This window comes from Herpailurus yagouaroundi, unplaced genomic scaffold (genome assembly GCF_014898765.1).
Source record: "Herpailurus yagouaroundi ecotype Mexico unplaced genomic scaffold, PumYag 180, whole genome shotgun sequence".
NCBI lineage: Eukaryota > Metazoa > Chordata > Mammalia > Carnivora > Felidae > Herpailurus > Herpailurus yagouaroundi.
The window spans coordinates 15,286,549-15,309,441 of NW_024412411.1; the positions used below are offsets into that span (position 1 = coordinate 15,286,549).

General features: G+C 39.1%; 1 protein-coding gene across 4 annotated transcripts in view; it reads left to right on the forward strand.

Moving 5' to 3' along the window:
- The first annotated feature begins 359 nt into the window (after positions 1 to 359).
- CCDC81 (coiled-coil domain containing 81) overlaps positions 360 to 22,893 on the forward strand; it is a 39,623-nt gene continuing 17,089 nt past the window's right edge. The window contains exons 1-7 of one of the 4 annotated variants that reach the window (XM_040489563.1): positions 360 to 779; positions 7,734 to 7,795; positions 9,195 to 9,351; positions 12,706 to 12,962; positions 16,009 to 16,088; positions 18,804 to 18,928; positions 20,847 to 20,970. In XM_040489563.1, the coding sequence (XP_040345497.1) occupies positions 635 to 779; positions 7,734 to 7,795; positions 9,195 to 9,351; positions 12,706 to 12,962; positions 16,009 to 16,088; positions 18,804 to 18,928; positions 20,847 to 20,970 (950 nt within the window). In that variant the 5' untranslated portion in view covers positions 360 to 634. The other 3 variants (XM_040489566.1, XM_040489565.1, XM_040489564.1) reach the window with 3 other exon arrangements.

Sequence of the window (22,893 nt, forward strand, 5' to 3'; positions counted from 1 at the left end):
TAGGAGGGGAGTCCAGGAGAAACCAAAGATGAGAAAGAAATTCCGACTCAAAGTCAAACTTATCCGGAGACTCAAATGTCCGTTTCTAGGGTTAAAAGGTTTTCTCCAATTGGTCCAAGGTGGTTACAAAAGCGACCAATTCTCTTCGCTGCCCAGGTAAGAGGGGAAGGAAAAAACAAAGTTAAAAAAAAGTTACTCCCCAGCCTCGCTGTTTGCCACTCCAGAATCCCATTGTCTACGTAGGGCTCTACCCAACATAGGAGGCGGGGCCAAGGCCATGCTTTGACACCCTAGCGACGCAGCAAGCCTTTGTTGCGTCCTAGCAACACACCACGCCCTCCCTGCGGCTGGCCTACCTTCCCTCAGTCCCGTTTTCTTGCTCTTGGCTCTGCGCACGCTCTCACTCGGTGGCCCTGAGCGCTTGGGATTTTTGCATACTGGTGCAACCCAGCTCTTGGGGTTCCTGGGGTGGGAGCCACTCAGAGAGAGCCAGCACGGGGTGAGAAGGGACGGCGAGAAAGGAGGTGTTAGAAAAACACAAATCGATATTTGGTAGTTTTTATTTTAAGGTACATCCAAAACTCTGAAGAGAGGGGCTTTGGGCGTAGGAAAGTCACTTTTGTACAGATTTCATATGAAGAAAGAAAAGAGACCCGTCAAGGACTCAGCACCGAACCAAATGAACACCAACATATTGGACACCATCGTCCCTTCCTTGCGGGACCTGAGCAAGCCGGTGCTGCGTACTCTTCGTTCTCTTCGGTCGCTGAGCCAGGAGGGTAAGCGAAGTGAGGCGAGGGCCCTGGGGGCTGAATCTTCACCTGCTTGGGGGCAGGTAGAAAACCTCCTTCCCCATCCCCTGAGTGGCCAGGTTATCTTGGCAATCAGCTAGTAATCACAACAGGCTCCCATTGGATGCCCATAGAGTTCCTTTATTGATCGTGTTAATGAGGGAAAGGGGCCAGCTGAGGATTTTGATTAAAAGTGATAATGTGTTAGCCTGGGGACTAGCACAAAATAAGTGCTCATTAAATGTTAGCTAAAAACAACCACTCCAAATGGGTCCTTCTCAGACTTCATGCAACGACATGCTACTTTTGTTGCCCCTGATATTTTGGGGTTGTGTTAAGAAAGTGAGATGGTCATAAAAGGAACTTGGTGTTTGCAAGAAGACCTGACAGCTTCTCATAGAAACTTACTAGGCTTGATCAAAAGCATAGTTTCTTAGAAGAGTCACTCTAGAGTGACACCAAGATCTGTTTGTAAGCATTGGGAACCCTTGGGAAGAAAGGTGCTCCAGAAATGGAAACTATTATTACTATCAAGTCATTGTGACTTAGGGACGTTGCCTACACTTTAACCAAATGACTTCAGAAGACAAAATAAATAGGAGTAGATGCCTCGTTTCTTTCCCCTGCATCACTCTTACTTTTTCCTGTTAAAATAATTATAAAAGAAGCATTAAGTATAATGGTTTTATGGATTAAAAATATTTGCCTTATTTACAAATTTACATATAATTTATTCATTCAAGTAATTTTGAGAACGTACTGTGTTAGACACTAGAGAACTGACGGTGAGCAAAAACCTTGGAATTTACATAGTCTAGTGGGGAAGAGATATACATTAACCAAATAATCACAGAAATAAATAATAATTTCAATTAGTAAGTGCTACCGAGGAGGAGGTGCATGGTACACGGGGAACTTTTACTGTGGTTGAGGATGGGAATGTGTGTCAAGATTTGTTGAAGAAAAGAAGACGTGAGCTGAGATGTGAAGAATGCGTTGCAGTTAAATAGGTGAAATGGATCAGTGGAATAGGGAGTGGAGGGGAGGTGACAGAGTTCTTGGCAGAGGGAATAACAAGAGCACATTGATGAGAGACAGCATGGTGTGACCGAGGAATTGAAAGAAAGTCAATACGGCTGCTCTGTAAGTGCAGAAGCCAGAGTGTTCTAAAGGAGGCTGGACAGAAAGGGAGGAGTCAGGTGATCAGGGCTTTGTAAATCATATTAAGGATAGTGGCCTTGATTTTAAGCCTGTGGAAAGCCATTAAGTGTTCTAGCATGGAGATAAAGGAGGAGTTGAATGACATGATCACGTTTGTGTTTTGAAAAGATTGCTCTGGTTGCAAAGTGGGGAATGAATTAGAGGGTCAAGAACACCTATAACAGTAACTTAAATGAGACTGAATGGTAGCTTGGTCTAAATTGGTAGCAGTAAAGATGGAGAGATGTAGACAGACTGAAAGGCTATTTAGAGATTGTGGTGGTGGGCTGGGCATGGAGGGTGAGAGAGAAAGGAAGTCGCAAGGATGAGTTCTGAGTTCCTGGCTTATATAACTGAATAGATGAAGGTGGCAGTCATTGACATCGAATCCCTGGATACAGGGCAAGATTTAAGGGAAAGAAGATCCTGATTTTGAGCAAGTGAAGTGTCTCTGTGAGATATCCAAATAGGCAGTTGGATACACAGGTCAAGAACCTTAAAATGGGGAGGGTTTCCAGGATCTAAACAAACACGTGGGAGTCATCAGCATATTGGTGGTCATTAAAGTCCTGGGCACAGATGTAACTGCTGCAGCAGAATATGGAGTGAAAAATGAAGGCCTAGGGCTATATCTTTGGAAATCCCAACATTTAATGGCTGAGTTGAGGAAAATGAGAAGAAGTGGCTAGAGAGGTAGGAAGAAAATCCAGGAGAGAGGAGTGTCACAAAAGCCCATAAGAGAGGTGCTTAAAGGAGGAGAGAGTGGTCACCACTGTTAGATATGACTAAAGGGTCAGCGAGGTGAAAGCTAAACATATCTGTTGAATTTATTGACGACATTGTTGGTGACCTCAGCAAGAGCTTTATTGGTTGAATGACAGAAACAGAAGTCATTATTAATGTTATTATTAAAGTCATTATTAAAATCACTATTAACTAATAAGTGACTACTTATTAATGTTCACAAATGATCCCTTGTAAAGGAGATGAGGATAAACTAATCTCAGTAAAGCCCATAAATTAACTTTTCATCATTGTATGTATTAAGTCCTGTGGCTTTCATATGTTTTTCCAAAGTTTAGTATTATGTAGTTATAGTACTTAGAAGGTCCCGTCATCGTTTTGTGGATGTGACCGGGCAAAACTATTGAAGACCACATAGCTAGCAATCTGCAGAGGCAGGAAGTCTGCATGTCTTCAGTGCAACACACTGATCTTTCCACTGAACTATGCTCCTATGCTCTGGGAATATGTTTCTTTGTTCAAATCACTCTTGAATTTTTTGTTTTGTATGCCAGTATTTTAATTTTAAAAATTTAATTTTAAAAGATGTCTTATGGGGCGCCTGGGTTGCTCAGTTGGCTAAGCGTCCGACTCTTGATTTTGGCTCAGGTCATGATCTCATGGTTCATGACTTTGAGCCCACACTGGGCTCTGTGCTGGCAGCGGGGAGCCTACTTGGGATTCTCTGCCTCCCTCTCTCTCTGCCCCTCCCTACTCATGCTCTCTCTCAAAAATAAATAAACATTTTAAAAAATGTGTGTGTGTTGTTTTTAAAAAGAAGGTGTCTTATAAAGTCAAGGGAACTTATCTCTTATATTTGGTATTAGTATCTATTTCAAGCATATATTATTCTACAATTTATAATCATATATAAAATGTAGCATTCTTGCTACCTGGCACTGTGTTTGAAAATATGGTTTTGAATGCATAAAATGTTTAGAATTTGAAGTCAAATGGTGGTTGAACTGAGTATAGAAGGTATGTCTGGGGATTATTTCTTTATAATAATGATTCTAGGTATTTCAATATTTGATTAAAATAAATAATAACTCCAGTTTTCTTTAAAACATAAAAGTAGCATATCTTTAATTCGCTTTTTAGACTGGATTAAAATTCTTTTTGTTTTACCATTCAGTGATATCCTCTCTGACTTTGGGATGTAAGAAAAAAATCAAAGTTAAAAATCATTGTTTGTAAAATTTTCAAATCTATTCCAATTGAAATGCAGGAACCTACAACTTCCCAAAGGGAATGATGTGCATATTTTCTTTTTTCTTCAGTAAGAAACAGCAAATCTCTCAGGGTGCCTGGGTGGCTCAGTTGGTTAAACATCCAACTTCAGCTCAGGTCATGATCTTGCAGTTCATAGGTTCGAGCCCCACATCAGTTCTGTGCTGACAGCTCAGAGCTTGGAACTTGCTTTGGATCCTGTGTCTCCCTCTCTCTCTGCTCCTCCCCTGCTTTTGCTCTGTCTTTCTTAAAAATAAACATTAAAAAAATAGCAAATCTCAGTTTAGAATAATAAACTCTGCTTTTATATAATTTTGCCCATTAGATTCTATAGAATAAAACAACATGGCAGTCTTGAATATATCATTCAAATGAAGAAAGATGATCCTCAAATTTCCAGCTAGGCTCAGTCAAGTCTTTTCATTAGGGTTAGGTTGCAAGCTATATAGTTTCTCCTGGCTCTAATTAAATCATTTCCATTTGGTATAGATTGTTTTCCTGAAATTTGAGCTGCATATTGTGAGCCTGGGTAAAAGACTTAACAGTTTTGACTTCATAGTTTTGAAAGATCTCTATGTAAATCTGGATATGGAGATTCTGTGTTATTAGCAAATTAATGACATTTTTGGTCATGATGAAAAATTTAATTCAGTATCTAATTGGTATTGGTTGAAAGACCTTCTTAGTTCTTAGCAGCCAGAAGTAGAATTCTTTTGTCTATGGTGGTGGAGATGAATGGGGAATACAGTAGGATGCAGCAGAGTAGAGGAAAGACTTGGTTATAATAAACTGTGTATCTGTGACTTAGAGTGAAGGGTAGGATTTTTTCACCTGGCTCACTGTAGCATGTAGCCCTAGTTTCCTTGGTGGGTGAGTGAATTTCCATCACCCAACTTGTTCCCAGATACCCATGAGAATCATTCACTGCTACTTCTCATTGCCCAAACTACTCCTCCCCTGGCATAGTAATAAAAATATTTATAACCCTGACATGCTGTAATTAAAAGTACAATTTCCCTGCTTTAGGTAGTAGTTTAAACCATTAGAAATAAAAGTTATACCAATAAATCAAGCAATTTCCAAAGTGGGGAAAGAACTAGTCTTTTGCCTCCATCCATATCCCAAAGTGGCAACCTAGTAAATGTCACTGTTCTTGATTTTTTCTTTTTTAAAGTAGGCTCCACACTGGGAGCCCAAGGTGAGGCTTGAACTCATGACCCTGAGATCAAGACCTGAGCTGAGATCAAGAGTCGAATGCTTAACTGACTGAGCCACCTAAGCACCCTGTTACTGATCTTTTATTCTGAAAACTAAAACAACAACTCTGGATTTGCAAAGAGTTCATTGGAAAGTATCTTTAATACACATAATTAGGTTTGGAGTGGAGATGTCAACACTGACTTAATTTTCAGTACTTCTAAATATTAGTTATACCTAGAGTATCCCTTCATATCATGTATTTAACCCTAGTTATTGGCAACTACTTATTTTTCTACCACAGTTCCTTTTTGGAAAACAGCTCAGAACAAGAAAAACATAGAAGACCCCTCTCTGATCATTCAAAACAGATAGTAAGAAGTCTATGCACTGATTCAAATTAAGCCCCTTGGGTCCCTACCCAAAGGTCTGTTGTCAAAAATTATTATTTTAGGGCTGCCTGGGTGGCTCACTTGGTTAAGTGACCAACTCTTGATCTCAGCTCAGGTCATGATCTCACAGTTTGTGGGATCAAGCCCTGTGTTGGGCTCTGCACTGACAGTGTGGAGCCTGCTTGGGATTCTCTCTCTCTGCCTCTCTCTCTTTCAAAATAAATAAACTTTAAATATATTACTTTAGATATAATATTAGTATATTTGTTGAAAGCAAAAACAAAGCAGATCAGAAGCAGTAAATTAGGATCAGGTCTGCAGAGCACTAGCAGTAGAGAGACGTGACAGCTGGTAGTCTAACAGTAACAAATGAGAATGAAAAGCAAGTCAAGATTTAAGCAAAAATATGGTGATCATTTTGCAATATATACAAATATCAAATCATTATGTTGTACACCTGATACTATTATTATGTGCCAAACTGAATCTCAATTTAAAAAGAATATATTGTTTTATGGGTTTAGTAATAATGTTATATGGGCTAAGGCATTTAAAGAATATCAAAGACTACTACATGCTACTCAAGGTTGATAGCACACAAAGATTCAGTGCACAAAGCAGCTTAGGTCTCTGCTGTCATGGAGTTATCATCTGGGCAGAGTTGTGGAGAAAGATGAAAACCCAACCCCACACACCCACCCACACACATTCTCAAAAAACCCCCCCCCCCCCACCGCCCCCAACAAAGAATTAAGCAATAAAAGAAGTATACAGACACTTAATGCCCAGACAGCAGCCTTTTATGCCTTAATGATGCTTGGCTTTACTTTTGTGTTAAAGAATGTCATAAGAATGAAGGTTTAGGGGTGTCTGGGTGGCTCAGTTGGTTGGGCAACCCACTCTTGGTTTCAGGTCAGTCTGTGACTTGTTGTGGGATCGAGCCCTGTGTCAGGCTACATGCTGAATGTGGAGCCTGCTTGGGATTCTCGCTCGCTCTCTCGCTCTCTCTCCCCCTCCACTGCCCCTCATCTGCCCCTCCCCCACTCACATGTGTGCTCTCTCTCAAAATAAATAAACATTAAAAATAAAATATGGGGCCTGGGTGGCTCAGTTGATTGAGTGTCTGACTTTGGCTCAGGTCATGATCTCATAGTTCGGTTCCAGAGTTTAAGTGCCATGTTAGACTCTGTGCTGACAGCTCAGAGCCTGGAGCCTGCTTTGGATTCTGTGTCTCCCCCTCTCTCTGCCCCTCCCCTGCTCATGCTCTGTCTCTGTCTCTCTCTCTCAAAAATATATAAACATTAAATAAAATAAAAAAGAATAAAGTTTTATATTTCAGAGGGCACAGAGTAGACACTCAATAAATACTTTTTGAATCGGTCATTAAGAAAAAAGGGGTAGGGTTAAATAGGTGATAGAGATTAAGGAGCTCACTTGTCATGAGCATCAGGTGTTGTACGGAAGTGTTGAGTCACTAAATTATACACCAGAAACTAATATTACACTTTATGTTAACTAACTGGAATCTAGAGAACTAAAAAAAAAGAAAAAAGACTAGATTATACTTGATTAACTCTATTTATAGGATAAAAGGAACTCTGTCCCACTTCTATAAAGAATAAAAGGAGGGGCGCCTGGGTGGCGCAGTCGGTTAAGCGTCCGACTTCAGTCAGGTCACGATCTCGCGGTCCGTGAGTTCGAGCCCCGCGTCGGGCTCTGGGCTGATGGCTCAGAGCCTGGAGCCTGTTTCCGATTCTGTGTCTCCCTCTCTCTCTGCCCCTCCCCCGTTCATGCTCTGGCTCTCTCTGTCCCAAAAATAAATAAACGTTGAAAAAAAAAATTAAAAAAAAAAAAGAATAAAAGGAAATGTGCGACAGAGCTCTCTTTATCCTAGAAAGATTTTATTTAAAAATTTATTGTTATTGTTATTTTTAAGCACATTTTTGGAATGTAAAATGGTAAGCTTTAGTTACTAGGAAAATTAACTTTTGGGAATGAACTTATTTTCTGTTAATTCTAAATTAATTAGGAATTACTATTGTTTGATTCTGCAGTTCACATTTACTTTTTTATTTATTAGCACTAGATACTATCACATGAGAGCTTACATCAATTATTTTTTATTTCCTTTGAATTTCAGAAGTGTCTACTATCTGGGGGAATGTGTCAGAATTTGTGCAACGACAGCTATCCCTACAAAAGGCAAGATTTATACTTTAAGTTTAATGCAAGAGTCCAAAGGATCTTTCTTCCTTGGTCTTGTATAATTTTGCTGGGAGCAAGATAACAGATTTTAGAGCCATTCAATTTGACTTTCAGTCCTGTGATTTTATGATGCTCACACTATGACTTACAGATAGCATTTAACAAACATGGATTTTATTCTTAGGTAATGAATTTGTAAAAGTTCTCTCTAGTGATACCAAGCAGATCACTGACCAGTCTGGATGTGTGTAGAGGAACTAGATGAATTCTGTTGATCTGTGACCTGATAGTTTCTGGCATTGCTTATAGAAGGATGTAATGCTTCCTGCCATGCCTCTTTGCAGGGAATGGGTTTTGACTGAAATACAAGAAGACAATCTGGGATTGAACTCATCTTACCAAAAATGAGAAACTTTGCCCAGACTTCAGTTTGGATGCCATGGAACTGGACAGAGATTTGGGGAGTTTGGAGGGAGCAGGGAAATTGTGAAACTTTTATATCCTACTCACAGGTCCCATTATGACAACCCGTGGGCTGAATTCGTCCTTCAAACTTATCTTGTTTGGTCTGATAATTTGAAGTAGTCATCACCAACCTAAAATTTGGAGAGTTTATATAAAGTTTTGGACTTGTTTCTCTTTTCTTGAAAAATCAGCAGATTTAACAACACCAGTTTCCCATTCCTGCATGATGACACTTGGCTGGAGCCAACAGTGAGCTCTTCCCTTTGGATGGGGTTTGTACTTTCTAGCCACTGCACTCTCTGGCTGGCTACCTTCATTCCCTTGCGTTCTTTCGTGGGTGGTGCCTGAAGGCATTTGAATTTGTAACCCTTGAGGTGTGATATTTCCAGGGAGACAGAGGCCTAGTTTGAGAGCCAAAAGCATTTGCTTCTACCCCTCAGCCAAGATCACTACACTGCAGCAGATGCCTTGGATGCTGGATTGTCTGGTTTTAAGTGAGAGACAAAACCTAAAAGAAGGAATGAGAAAGCAGAGATTCTTACAGCTTTTTAAATTCCTTCTTTCTAATGGTAAATGATTAAAATTCAGAATTTCCCACGATTTAGGATAAGAGGAATCTTAAGTATAGATTAAAAGTAGCAATGGCATCCATACAAGTTATCTTAGTCCTCACAGCCTTTGAATGGTAATGGAGATGCAGGGTCTGATGTCAGAAGCATTGTAGATCAATATATTACATTTTATACTTACATGAGAACTTAGAATCATGACATACTATAGCTGGAAGAGAGTTTAGAAATCATTGAATATTTACGGCTTAATTGTTTTCATGGGGTTTTTTTGAATAGCGGTACTAAGGGTTATTTTTCCTTACCTCTTCAGTGATTTCTGATTGTTGCTCTTTTTTTTCCCCCCTTCCTTTTTCTTTCAGGGTGTTCAGATCCCAGGGCTTGGAACTTTTACTTTAATGAGACAAAAAATTGACGTGGGAAACAACAAGTTTATTCTGATTCAGAGACCCATATTTATCATGGCAGAGAAGTTAGTACGGACCCATGAACTCAAACAAAACAAAACATACATTCCTGGTAAATCTTTTCAATATTTAAGACATTCTCAGAAAGTTACTGGCCTGGGGATGAAAATGGAAGGGCAAAGTTTGTTCAGTTGCTGCTTTATCAGTTTGTGATTTCAGCTCACTTTTCACATGGTACCTTTGGAAGAGGGAAGGGCCAAGGTGGGAAATGATAGACAGTCTTCCTGCAGGACATTTTAAACCTCAGTAGCTTAAGAGGCAGGCATGGGAAGACTTGATGTGATATCAAGGCACATTTACATGCCACATTACAGAGTTATACAGCCTTTGTTCATTTTTTTAGACCCTCAGAAATTAAAAGTGGTTATAGAGAAAAAGTTAATTAGGGACTGTAATTAGAATTACAGTCCATATTAGCTATGAAAAAGATCACTAACTGTGTTCTATCGTATATAATGTACATTATTAAAACTTAGGAGTGAGGTTAATAATTCCATAAAGACTTAATGAATACCTTATATACCTCTCACACCCTAAAATCTTCCTCCCTTGCTTTCTCCCTCCCTCCTTCCTCTTTCCTTCCTTCTGCCTCCCTTCCTTTCTTCCCTCTTTCCACAAATATTTACTGAGAGCCAACTATGTGTTAGGCCTTGTTCCAGGCACTTGAGATATAGTGATAAGCTAAAGGGACATGGTGCCTGACAGAGGATGCTTACTTACCTTCCAGCTTTGGTGTGTAGACTTGGTGACACCTCCCCTGGTTACTTAGAGGCCTTTGGGGACGTCCTTCCTGATTTTGGGGCTGTATTCATTTTAACCTTCCTTATCATCCCCTCTTGCATTGCACTCCTACGTGGATAGAGACAGTCCACCCCAAATGTCAGCAGGTCAAAAGGCTAAAACTGGCCTTTACGGTAACTTCCCTGAAAGTTAATTTTCAGAGTAACTTACCACCAAAAAAATGAAATATTGGAAAACCAAATACCAACAAGTTATACTTAGAATTCATTATGCATATGATCTTTATGGTAGATTTGATGGACTTTTCAGCCATTTTTGCCTAGAATTTTATGACAGAAGGCATATAATACCCCAATTCATCAAAAACCTACCAAATAAAGTGAAAATAAAGCCAACTTGTTTTTTTTTTAACAAAAACATCTTGGATCTCATAGTATAGTCCAAAAAAAGTAGCTTAGATCTATAATTAATTTTTTTACAAGGCTGAAGAAATTTCAGAATTAAATATATATGATTGAATTAATTCACAAGAACAATTCTATCTCTAGTTTAGCTTTGTGGTTATGAGTCTTCATCATTAATTAAGTAGGTAATTAATTAAACATTATACATTGGTTCTTAAAGATAATCAAGACATGGTCCTTGCTTTGAAGAGCTCAAAATTTAGCATGGGAGATAAATATATAAGCAAATATTTCAACCTGATTAAATGCTGTGAAAGCAGCATTGATCAGAACTAGATTGAATGTAGGGGAGCCCAGAGGAGAGCATACTTAACTTTGCTCAGGGTGGCTTAGGAAGATGACATATCCCAGGAGGTCTTAAAGAATGATAGGGCTTTGCTGGCATAGAAGCTGTGGGAGATATTTCAGGAACAATAAGAATAATTCAAGAATATGAATAAGGTACTTCTCTGTGGCCAGAATGATTGTGGAGGCAATTGGAGGGAATTAAGACAAAAGTGGTTGGTAGCAATTAAGTTGTAAGGGGCTATAGGCAGTATGATAAGGACTTCGGGATTCATCCTATAGGCAGTGGGGAGCCATTGAAAGTTTTTGAGCAAGGAACTGTATGTACTAGTCCAGTTTTTAATTTAGGAGGATAGTTCTTTTAATTATAGCAGTTTGATGAAATATGGTAGGAGCCTGATTGCAGTGGCAATCAGGAGGAAGATGAAGGAATCTATTTGTGAGATATTTCGTATGGAGAACTGATGGGATTTGGCTGCCAGTTGAGACTGGTGGGTAGCAAGAAGAAGGAAGGTACATAGCATGACTCCGATTTATTGGAAAATAGATGTACGTTTTTGTCATTAACACCTTAGGGAAGCAAGGGGGAAGGCAGGTTGGGGTGGTAGATAAAATAATGAGTTAGCTTTTGGACATGTTAAATTTGAAATTCCTGTAGGGATACGTAGGTGGAGGTAGTTCCAGAGCTCAGGTGAGGGATGGAGACTAGAGGTCAGGATTTGGAAAAATTTACCTAGGAGAAGATATAAAGTAAGAGAAGGCGACAGACAAGGACAAAGTCTTGTTTAAAAACAACAACAACAGAAAACAGCACAACAAAACACCATCTTATCAGAAGTAGATGAGGAAGGAAATCAGCAAAGGAAACCAAAAAAGAGGAAATTGGAGAACCAAGAGTGGTGCCATGGATACAAGAGCATAGAGAGGGCACGGTCAATGGAGGTTACAGAGAGGTCATGAGATTAAGATTTGCAATGCATCCATTGGCTTGTCCATTATGAGATGATAGTGTCCCTACTGAAGTAAGTGGGCTAGAAGACAGATTGAAGAGAGACATTGGATAAATGGGAGGGAACAATCCATAGGCAGGCAATATAGCATTTTCTTTTAAGAACTTCATTAAAAAAATGGAGGGAGGTGGTATAGAATCACCATCAAATTGTACAGAAGACCATGGCTGATATAGGGAAGCTTGTGTTCTGCAGATATTAATCTTCATCATACAGCACCATTGGATACTTGGAAAGCTATAAATTAATGCTTGCTCAATGAATGTTTAGAATGTTCTTCTTTCTATCCTGTTCCTCTATTAGTGGATCTTGTTACTGCCTCTTTTCGGATTTATTATCTTGATCACCTGTGTTATTTATCCCCTTTTTTGACTGGTGATCTGTTCTTGTGGAATAGACCCTATGCTTATTTTTATGCTAGATATACCATATTCCTTTGCAATGTCATTTAGGGATTCATTAGGGAGAAAAAGCAAGTTATCCAGTCTGATACCCTCTGATAAGACACTTTCATTTGAAGGTAATTATAAACATTTAAAAATGATGTGATAATTGGAGGAGACAGGCAAGTGTATTGCTACAGTATGTCCTGAGAGATAAGAGGGCTGAAAACTTCAGAAAACCCTCTGATGAAGAAATGCAGTTAGTTATTACATTGTCTCCAAGGGAAAATCTAAAGCTTGTCTGGAATTTGCTTAGAAACCTAATTGTTCTTATTGTGAGCAAAATACATACTTTCAAGGAAAATTGTATTGATTACTGTCTATTGTTAGGGTACAACTAAGGACTTAACATGGACAATTCTATTTTTGAGTATTAAGAATCAGATAATTATTTGTGAGTGTATATGATATGACCTTGTTGTAATTTACATTTCCTTTCTCCCACCCTGTCTTTCTCCTCTAGGTGATATTCCCGTTGTTCTACTTAATTTTGCCACGATATCCCTGCAGGGTCCATTTAGCAGGGATACAGTGGAAAGCTGTGTGAAAGAAACTTTGCTTTTTTTATCACAATCCATTTCCACCAAACCAAATGTGGAGTTTACTTTCAAAGGAATCGGGATCCTCACGATTAAAGGCGGCAAAGTGAAGATGAGATTTTATAAGGATTTCCTTTCTAAAATGGATGGAACTGGGGCTTTGGCAGAAGCCCTCACAAATGTAAGTTAATGTTTTCCTTCTCCACACCCCTCTCCCAATCAAAACTTTGAATTACCTGTGTGTCATTATTAAGAAAAACTCAGGTTGACATTTTCTTTATTATTTTTTTAAATGTTTATTTATTTTGAGAGAGCGTGGGCACGCAAGTTGGGGGGACAGAGAGAGAGGGCGAGAGAAAATCCCAAGTAGGCTCCACACTGTCAGCATGCAGCCTGATGTGGGGCTCGATCTCAGGAACTATGCGATGGTAACCTGAGTTGAAATCAAGAGTCAGACACTTAACTGACTGAGCCACCCAGGCGCCCTGGGTTGATGTATTTTAAATGGCACTTACCCCAAGTGCAAAAAAATGCTTGTTTATAGATGGTTAACTCTTTAACAAAAAGGTTAGAAGGGCAAAGAAACCTTAAGTTTTGAGTCAATACCAACTGAAAAATATAAATAGTAATAAAAGCGTTCATAATTCTGAATACTTTATAGTACCATATAGTGTTTAAAAATTCTTCCATTTCTATTATTTCATTTGAGTTTGAAAACATTATAAAACTGGCATTATTATCATCCTGATTTTACAAATGAGAAAAATGGAGGTTCAGAGAGATTATGTGGGAAGCCTGAAATCAGAGTGCTAATAAGTGGTAGAACCAGACTTCCTAATGGCTCTTTTTTTTTTTTTTTGGCTGGTTATAGCATTTATTTATTTATTTATTTATTTATTTATTTATTTATTTAGAGTGCACAAACAGCGGAGGGGCAGAGACCATGAGAGAGAGAATCCCAAGCAGACTCCATGCTCAGCATGGAGCCCGGGGTAGGGTTTGATCTCATTAACTGTGAGACAAGATCAAGAGTTAGATGCTTAACCGACTGAGCCACCTAGGTGTCCTTATGGTATTTTATTTTAATGACAGTCTACAATAAATCGAGTCATGGAAATGTATCTTTAGCTTTTAATTTGCCATACTGTGGAAGAAATTTCATAATTGACCCCATCATTATTATTCAGTAGCTGGTATGACCTTCATGCTAAGTTGGACATAGCAGAGTTTAAGGAGGTAGTGAAACAGTTAATCACCAGAACTAACTGAATGCTTAGTGTGCCTTAAGAATGAATAAAATTGGTACAAATGAATTATATTATCATAGAATGTTATAAAATCCTGGGTTCCATAGAGCAAAAGCCTGATTTTTAAGTGAAAGACTATAAAATGAAAGTTTATAAATACGGTCTAATTCTACTCTACTTTCTAATTTCCTCTTTCATGGAGCTCTGGGATGGGGATTTAAGAGTTGTGCATAATGAAGCTCTTGGTGTTTTCTGCACAATCTGGCTTCATGTAGGATTTTAAAGATAGGCACTAACCCTGTGTATGTAAAGTGGAAACATGCAGCTATCACCCTCCCGTTTCCATGAAAATACAGCAGAAGCAAGGCCAAAGTGCTGGCCCATCTCTAATCTTCAGGGATTCTACAGAACTTTGTAGTTTTAATAACATGTTTATAAGAGAGGACAGCCTGCTGCACTCTTAAGACATAACTTTGAAGGAGCATTTTCCAGAAGTAGTCATCCCGAGAGATATTCTATGAAAAAAGGATCTGGAGACCAAAGCAGATGGAGGGCTGCTGCATATATCACCCTCCTGGACAGAAGCACAAAACACACTGGCATGTTAAAGGATCTGAGAAGTCTGCTTTAACTGACTGAATCATGAATCGTGGAACTTTTGGTTAATCCAAGGCTTGTTAACAGCAAAAATCACATTTTGGGGGGATGCCTGGGTGGCTCAGTTGGTCCGACTTGGGCTCAGGTCATGATTTTGCAGTTTGTGAGTTCGATCCCCTCATCGTGCTCTGTGCTGACAGCTGAGATCTTGGAGCCTGCTTCGGATTCTGTGTCTCCCTCTCTCTCTGCCCCTCCCCCACTTGTGCTCTGTCTCTCTCTATCAAAAATAAATAAAATGTAAAAAAAAATTTTTTTTTAAATCACATTTTGGGAAATTGCTATAAAGTGGTGAGAGTGATTCTTTCCCCCCAAATGTCCCATAACTTAAACCTGAGTGTTGTTCTGCAGAGTAGTTCTCTTGGGAAGCTGTAGGTTTATTTCAATGATGCTGCTTTTGCTGGAACCATATTTAAAACTTCTTTTTGCAAATTCCCTTCAAAGCCTTTTGTAAACCATATCATTTCAAAAATAATTTTGGATTTCTATACTAGTATAATGTAATAATGTCATTACTGTAAAATGTGATAATAATTATAATAGCTGCTATTTTTTGAGTGTTTATTATGTGCCAGCCACTTACATACAGTACCTCATAAAAATTCTATGAATTAGATCCTGTTATCCCCACATACTCAGGGTTTAAGGTTACATAACTTAACAGTGTGGGGATGTGAACATGAATCCACGTGACTTCAAAGCCCTTCTCTTACCCTTCTCTTAGAGTTATTTGGGTCAAGAGTGGAATTGGCTTCCTTGCTTATTTTCCTCATAGTTTCAAATAAGTCAGCTCTCCTCTTAAAGATGTATAAAAGAAGCCATCAACTCTGAAGGTAATTTCTAAAGAGGAAATGGTTTGAGAAAAGGCAGCATCAGTGGAATTGGTATGAGACTATCCACGGTGATAAATGAGATAATTCCTCTTTGGATTTTAAGCTCTAGACTTTAAGCACTAAAAAAATATAAATAGGGGCGCCTGGGTGGCGCAGTCGGTTAAGCGTCCGACTTCAGCCAGGTCACGATCTCGCGGTCTGTGAGTTCGAGCCCCGCGTCGGGCTCTGGGCTGATGGCCCAGAGCCTGGAGCCTGTTTCCGATTCTGTGTCTCCCTCTCTCTCTGCCCCTCCCCCGTTCATGCTCTGTCTCTCTGTCCCAAAAATAAATAAAAACGTTGAAAAAAAATTAAAAAAAAAAATAAATAAATAGAAACAGAAATAACAATAGAGAGTATCATGGTAGCCTTGCCTCTGAGACTGCCTATAGCTTTGATTTGTATGTGTCCTAGACCACTGCCCCAAGGATAACCTTTCTCTTTCTCTGTCCTCCAGAGGCCTGGCACTGTGGACTCCGTGTTGTCCAGCGGAGAGAGCTCAGAGAAGCAATCCAAGTGTGGGTGTGCATTTCCAAGGTCAAGTGTTTTTCTCCACAGGTTCCTCCAGGCACAGCAATCCTTGTTGATTTATTAATGTGATTGGGTAGTGTTTCTCATCTTTCCTGGCTCATGCTCCTTTTAGTGTTCTCTCTCTTTCAGTGTTCCAGCAAAGAAGGATTTGTTGCATACACTTTCCATAGTTAAGTTAGAAAGCAATGGCCAGTTAGACTATTTTATTTATGATAACTCAACAACTCTATACATTACTTGGTGCTTATCATGATAAATGTACTCTTAATCCCCTTTATTTCACCCATGCTTCACCCACCTCCCCTCTGGAAACCACCAGTTTGTTCTCTGTATTTAAGAATCTGCTTTTTTGTTTGACTCTTCTTTTCTTTTGTTATTTGTCTTGTTTCTTAAGTTCCACATATGAGTGAAATGATATGGTGTTTATCTTTGTCTGTCTGGCTTATTTAATTTAACATTATACCCTCTAGGTCCATCTAGACTATTCATTTTTTTTTTTTTTTAATTTTTTTTTTCAACGTTTATTTATTTTTGGGACAGAGAGAGACAGAGCATGAACGGGGGAGGGGCAGAGAGAGAGGGAGACACAGAATCGGAAACAGGCTCCAGGCTCTGAGCCATCAGCCCAGAGCCCAACGCGGGGCTCGAACTCACGGACCGCGAGATCGTGACCTGGCTGAAGTCGGACGCTTAACCGACTGCGCCACCCAGGCGCCCCTAGACTATTCATTTTTAAAACTACTCTTAGCTCCCTAGAAACTCTGATACTACCTCCCATCAATTTTAGTCCCTGCAATATTAGTGCAATTCTTCTCATCTTCTGGGCTTTCCTCTACCTTCCATCATTTCCTCTGAACTAGCTTTCTCTTTCTGCAGTCTAGCTCACCTGTCTGAGCTCTGATTCTTACCACTCAAGTGGTTAGAGAGATAAGGTAGAATAAAGGAACAACTTTATCCCAAGAGTGCAGTGGGTTTTAGTGGTGGCTGCTGACAATGATTATAATAATGATACTGATAATAATAATAATAATAATAATTGTCATCTATGGAATATTTACTACTGTAGATGTCAGATGCTATTAAGCACTTTCTCAATATTATTGCACTTAATTTTCACTTTAGCTATTTGAGATGTGTATTTAATTTTATCCATTTTATAGAGGTGCAAAATTGTAATTTTAATTTTTTTTTCTTTTAATAAGTGAAACAACATGGTGCAGTATTAAGAACACTGGAATAGGGGGCACCTGGGTGGCTCAGTCAGTTGAGTGTCCAACTTTGGCTCAGGTCATGATCTCGTGGTTTGTGGGTTTGAGCCCTGCATCGGGCTCTGTGCTGACAGCATGGAGCCTGGAGCCTGCTTTGGATTCTGTGTCTCCCTCTCTCTCTGCCCTTGCCCTACTCATGGTCTGTCTGTCTGTCTCTCTCAAAAGTAAATAAACATTTAAAAAAATTTTTTTAAAAAGTACACTGGAATAGGAGTCAGGAGACTTGGTTTTTTTTTCCCCCAGTTTAGCTGTCACTCACTCATTGTGTACCCTTAATCATGTTCTTAATTTTAATTGCTATGCCATTAACTATTACGCTTTTCAGGTGGAGGAAGTTTGGGGAATAACAACCAGCTTCCCAGAGTATTATTTTCTCATGGTTTTTAAATCTGTGACATCCTCCTGTGTTAGTTGGTTTGGAAAAACCCCCTCTAGGAAGGACTGTATGACATACCTCAAAATCAGTGTGAGGGTCAGAATAAACATTAGAGATTAGTTAGTCTAGACCCTTAATATTGTGGATGAAATGGACAAACAACTGAGTGGCCAAGCTAGAAATAAAACCATGGCTCCTGACTGTTCCACTATTCTTTCCATTGTACCATGTTGCTTTACTCATTAAAAATAAATCAATGGATTCAAAATAATTTTATTGTGATTGTATTTTGGAAGGCAAATTTGGCTGCCCCCTTGGACATATTTTGGCTGAAGCATTCCAGGAGGGAAATAATTGCAATGGGTCAAGAACAGAGATGGAAGCTCCTGTTAACTAGAGAGCCTAGATATGGACCGGAGAACTCAAATACTCAAAATAGTTGTAGATGTTTTATTCATATGAAGTTTGGTCCCTGAATTTACTGGAAGTACCACCCCTCCCCCACTGCCCTCTCTCCTGCTTACACCTCTAACCCAGCACTCCATACTTGAGACCACAGAAAACCTACAACTACATGCACCAGCTGAACACATCCATTCCCCCATTGTGCTTTTGCAAGTCCCTCACTTTTGCCTGGGGAAAGGATGGAGCTGTGGGGGAGGAGAAAGAGGAAGGGGAGGAGCAGTTATTTCTGGGCATATTTTGGTCTCTGCCTACCAGGCTGTGAATCTTTGCCTTTAAGTCATCCAACAGCCACCTTTCACTGTCACCTCTATGCATCCGGTTACAGAACTAGAAAAGACAGCCGGGTTCAAACTGAGACCAAACCCAAAGCTTAAATCCCTCAATTTATCTTCATAAGAGCTGCTTTTGAGGCCTCAGTACTGAGAGGGGAGGTCTTGGTTGGCTGCCAAACTTAGCCTGAAAGAGAGCCTCAGTAAATCAAAGCACTTGCCCCCTTGAGAGAAGTGGGTGTATTTCAGAACCAGATAGCTAGCTGGGTTGCTTCTAGGGATTGAAAGTTCACACATTCACCTATTCAGGCCCAGAGCAGTAAACATCGTGGCTTGTTTCTAGGATTGAGATCAAGACGTTGGACAAAAAACCACCTATGGAGACCATTGTAGAGGAAGATGAAAATGAAATGAATGGACAAGAGAAGTGCGAATTAAAAGACCATCCAAGCAAAGAAGGCGTCAGAGGTAGGCCAATATTGCTACCATATTGATGGTAGCCCAGCCATATTGCTTAGTGACTTCTATGCTCAAAATAAATAAAGTTAGAATCATGAATAATTACTGTATTCTTCTTTCTAACATATATCTTCTATTCCTGGAATCTTGTATCTCATCTTAACCACTTTTTGACTCTCAGGCTTTTAGACTATGATCTCTTTACTGGTTCCCCATTACTTAAAGAGGTCAAAATTCATATGCCTACAGGGTCCAGTCAGATAATGTAAATGTATGAAGTGGGTTGCATTTAACATGATAGGGTGACATGTTAGCATAAATAATAATTTTTATGAAAAATGGAGAATGGAAGTTTTGCATCTTTGATACTTGGCTTAATATAAGGTGGCTGGATTTTCATATCTGTGTCTTCATTTAGTCTGTTATGATATGTTTGTGTTGGTTGAAGCATATGAAGAAAATCCTAGGATTTCAAAGACTTTTGGAAAGGATCCTAGGGATCCTTAGGGGTTGCCATGCCACCCTTTGGAAACTTCCTTTAGGAGATTATTGCTTTGTAGGCAACACACTAATTGACGTTGAAGCAAAAAATGCTGATAGAGCCAAAAAAAAAAAAAAAAAAAAAACCCCATGTCAGTGGGTAGACATTGGCTTGTGGATATTGTTTTTGCAACATGTGGCCTACAGGATTACATGTAAACTGTTAGCCTAATATTCACATGCTTTTGTGTCTGTAACCTCATCTGTCACTGTTTCCTATAGATTCCTTCTCTGAGCAGAATTGTCTATTTATGTCCTTCTAACACATCTTGTCCTTCCCTGACTTCATGTTTTTGTTCATTCTTTTTCTCTTGCCTAGAATGTCCTTCCTTTTCTTACAGTCTAGCCCAATCCTACTCACCTCTTAGCATCATTTTTACATCGCACTTACTCCATGAACACTTCTCTCATCACTGGATTCTGAAGTGTCTTCTTTCATCTCTAAACATGGCAGACCCTTAAAGATAGCACCATCAATTGGAATGTAGACGTTTTTCATCATTGCCCTGAGTTGCTATTTATGCAATGTATGCAAAGCAACTTAGCATTGTAGGCATGTAATAAGACCTTCACGATGAGAGCTCTTGGGGTTTTTGTCTATATCTTATTTTTCTCTACAACTATAGATCTTCCCCAATTTAACGATGGGGTTATGTTCAGGTTAACCCATTATAAGTTGAAACTATCATAAGCTGACAATGTGTTTAATACATCTAACCTACTGAACATTATAGCTAGCCTGTCTAAAATGTGTCATCTAGCCTACATTAGCCTATAGTTGGACAAAATCACCTAACACAAAGCCTATTTTATAATTAAGTATTGAATATCTTATGTAACTTATTGACTACTGGAAGTGAAAAACAGACTGGTTGCATGGGTACAGAATAGCTGGAAGTGTATCGCTTGTTCACTCTCCTAACTGTGGCTGGCTGCCTGCTGCAGCTTGCTGGGCCGCCCAGCATCCCCAAGGGAATGTTGTGTCACATATCACTAGTTCAGGGAAAGATCACAATTCAAAATTCAAAGTGCAGTTTGTACTGCATGCACATCACTTTACACCATCAAAAGCCAAAGTCACAAATCATAAGTCAAACCATTATTAAGTTGAGATCTTAATTAATTAAGTTGAGATCTTTTGAAAGATCTTGAAGGGCAAAGACTTGCCTCTTGTATTTTCTAAAGTGACTAGCCAGTGTCTTGCACGTAATAAATATACAAAAAAATATTTGTTTGAATCACACTAGGGCAAGGGACAATAATTTAAGATAAGAAATGTATCTCATATATAAATTTTCCCGGGTAAAATAACGAGTTTTAAAAATTAGTTAAGTACAAAACCACCCATTTAAAGTTGAAAGGAAACTTGGTTTCATTCATTTTACAGAGATCATAACACACAAGAGACTTCGAGAAAAACATGCTCTCTCTCCTTTCAAAGTGACAAACATCAGCTTTCCAAACATGGCGGAGCAGAATGTTAGTGGTGGTAAGAGTGTGAACCGCAAAAGGTAATGCATTGGTATTTTATCTGGTGTCTGTTACTAAATATATTTTTGAGTTATATCTTGATGCAGGGAATTTAAATGAGTGTTTATTCATTCCTTCATTCTGTATCCTTGAGTACATTCTACCTGTTAGGTGATTGGGATAATAGATTCAGTCAGGGCTCATAATCTAGTGGGAAAGCCAGGCATACATAGAGGGATAAATTATGACTCAGTAGGATAAACACTATGACAGAGGTGGAAACAAAATAGCACAGGGGAGAGAACATCTAACTCTCTTGTGGATTTGGGAAAATTTCCCTTGTTTTCCAATTTGGATCAAATTGGAAAGCAGTTTTGCTAAACATGGCTGGCATTCAATAAACATTCTTTGAATGAATGAATGTATTACAATTCATTATGGTCATGTCTTCTAACAATGTTATGTCAAAAGATTTCTATTTTCATTTTTTTAAAGTTTACTTATTTGTTTTGAGAGAGAGAGAGAGAGCAAGCAAAGGAGAGTCAGAGAGAGGAGAGAGAGAATTCTAAGCAGGCTCCACACTGTCAGTGCAGAGCCTGATGTGGGGCTTGAACTCACAAACCATGAGATCATAACCTGAGCTGAGATCAAGAGTCAGATGCTTAACTGACTGAGCCACCCAGGCACCCCAAAAGATTTCTATTTTCTTTTTTTTTTAACACACTTTTTTTTTTAAAGTTTATCTTTTACTAATTTTGAGAGATGGAGAGCAAGTGGGGTAGGGGCAGAGAGAGAGGTAGACAGAATCCCAAGCAGGGCTCGATCTCAGGAACTGTGAGATCATGACCTGAGCTGAAATCAAGAGTCAGATGCTCAGACTGAGCCACCCAGGCACCCCAAGTAGGACACTTTTTAAAACCTCAAATTAGTCAACCATACTCAAGTTATCTATTGAGCATTGATTATTTATACTGCATTGGGCTAGCAAATTTGAATTTGTTAATGTGTCACAATGTATCAGCTATCATATGTGTGATTTATGCACTCTGTGGTACTAAAGTCATGTTCAAAACCCTGGGCATGCTTGTTTTGAATAATCTCATGGTTATGAAAGATAATTGTGAATTAAATGTCTTGTACTTTGGAATTTAGTTCAATCCAACAGACACTGAGCACCACAGTATGCTGGGTATTACTTTAGACACCAAAGACACAGAGCTGTAAGACATATAAAAGACATATAAACAGTCTCTTAGGGAGACTGACACTAAAGAAGTAGTACACATGGTAAAGACAACAAAAGAAAGTACAGGAGCTGCAAGGAGGAGGGAGTAATTAATTGTTAGGGCTTATTGGTGGAGGCTTCCTATAGATGTTGACCAAAAAATGGTTGGTTGTGTGTGTGTGTGTGTGTGTGTGTGTGTGTGTGTGTGTGTGTGTGTAATGTATATCACAGAAATTTTGAAAAATGAGAAAAGGAATAGATACAAAAAAATCACCCATTATACATATATTTATATATATTTATTTTTATTTATTTTTTTTTATTTATATATGAAATTTATTGTCAAATTGGTTTCCATACAACACCCAGTGCTCATCCCAAAAGGTGCCCTCCTCAATACCCATCACCCACCCTCTCCTCCCTCCCACCCCCCATCAACCCTTAGTTTGTTCTCAGTTCTCAACAGTCTCTTAAGCTTTGGCTCTCTCCCACTCTAACCTCTTGTTTTTTTTTTTTCCTTCCCCTCCCCCATGGGTTCCTGTTAAGTTTCTCAGGATCCACATAAGAGTGAAACCATATGGTATCTGTCTTTCTCTGTATGGCTTATTTCACTTAGCATCACACTCTCCAGTTCCATCCACGTTGCTACAAAAGGCCATATTTCATTCTTTCTCACTGCCACGTAGTATTCTATTGTGTATATAAACCACAATTTCTTTATCCATTCATCAGTTGATGG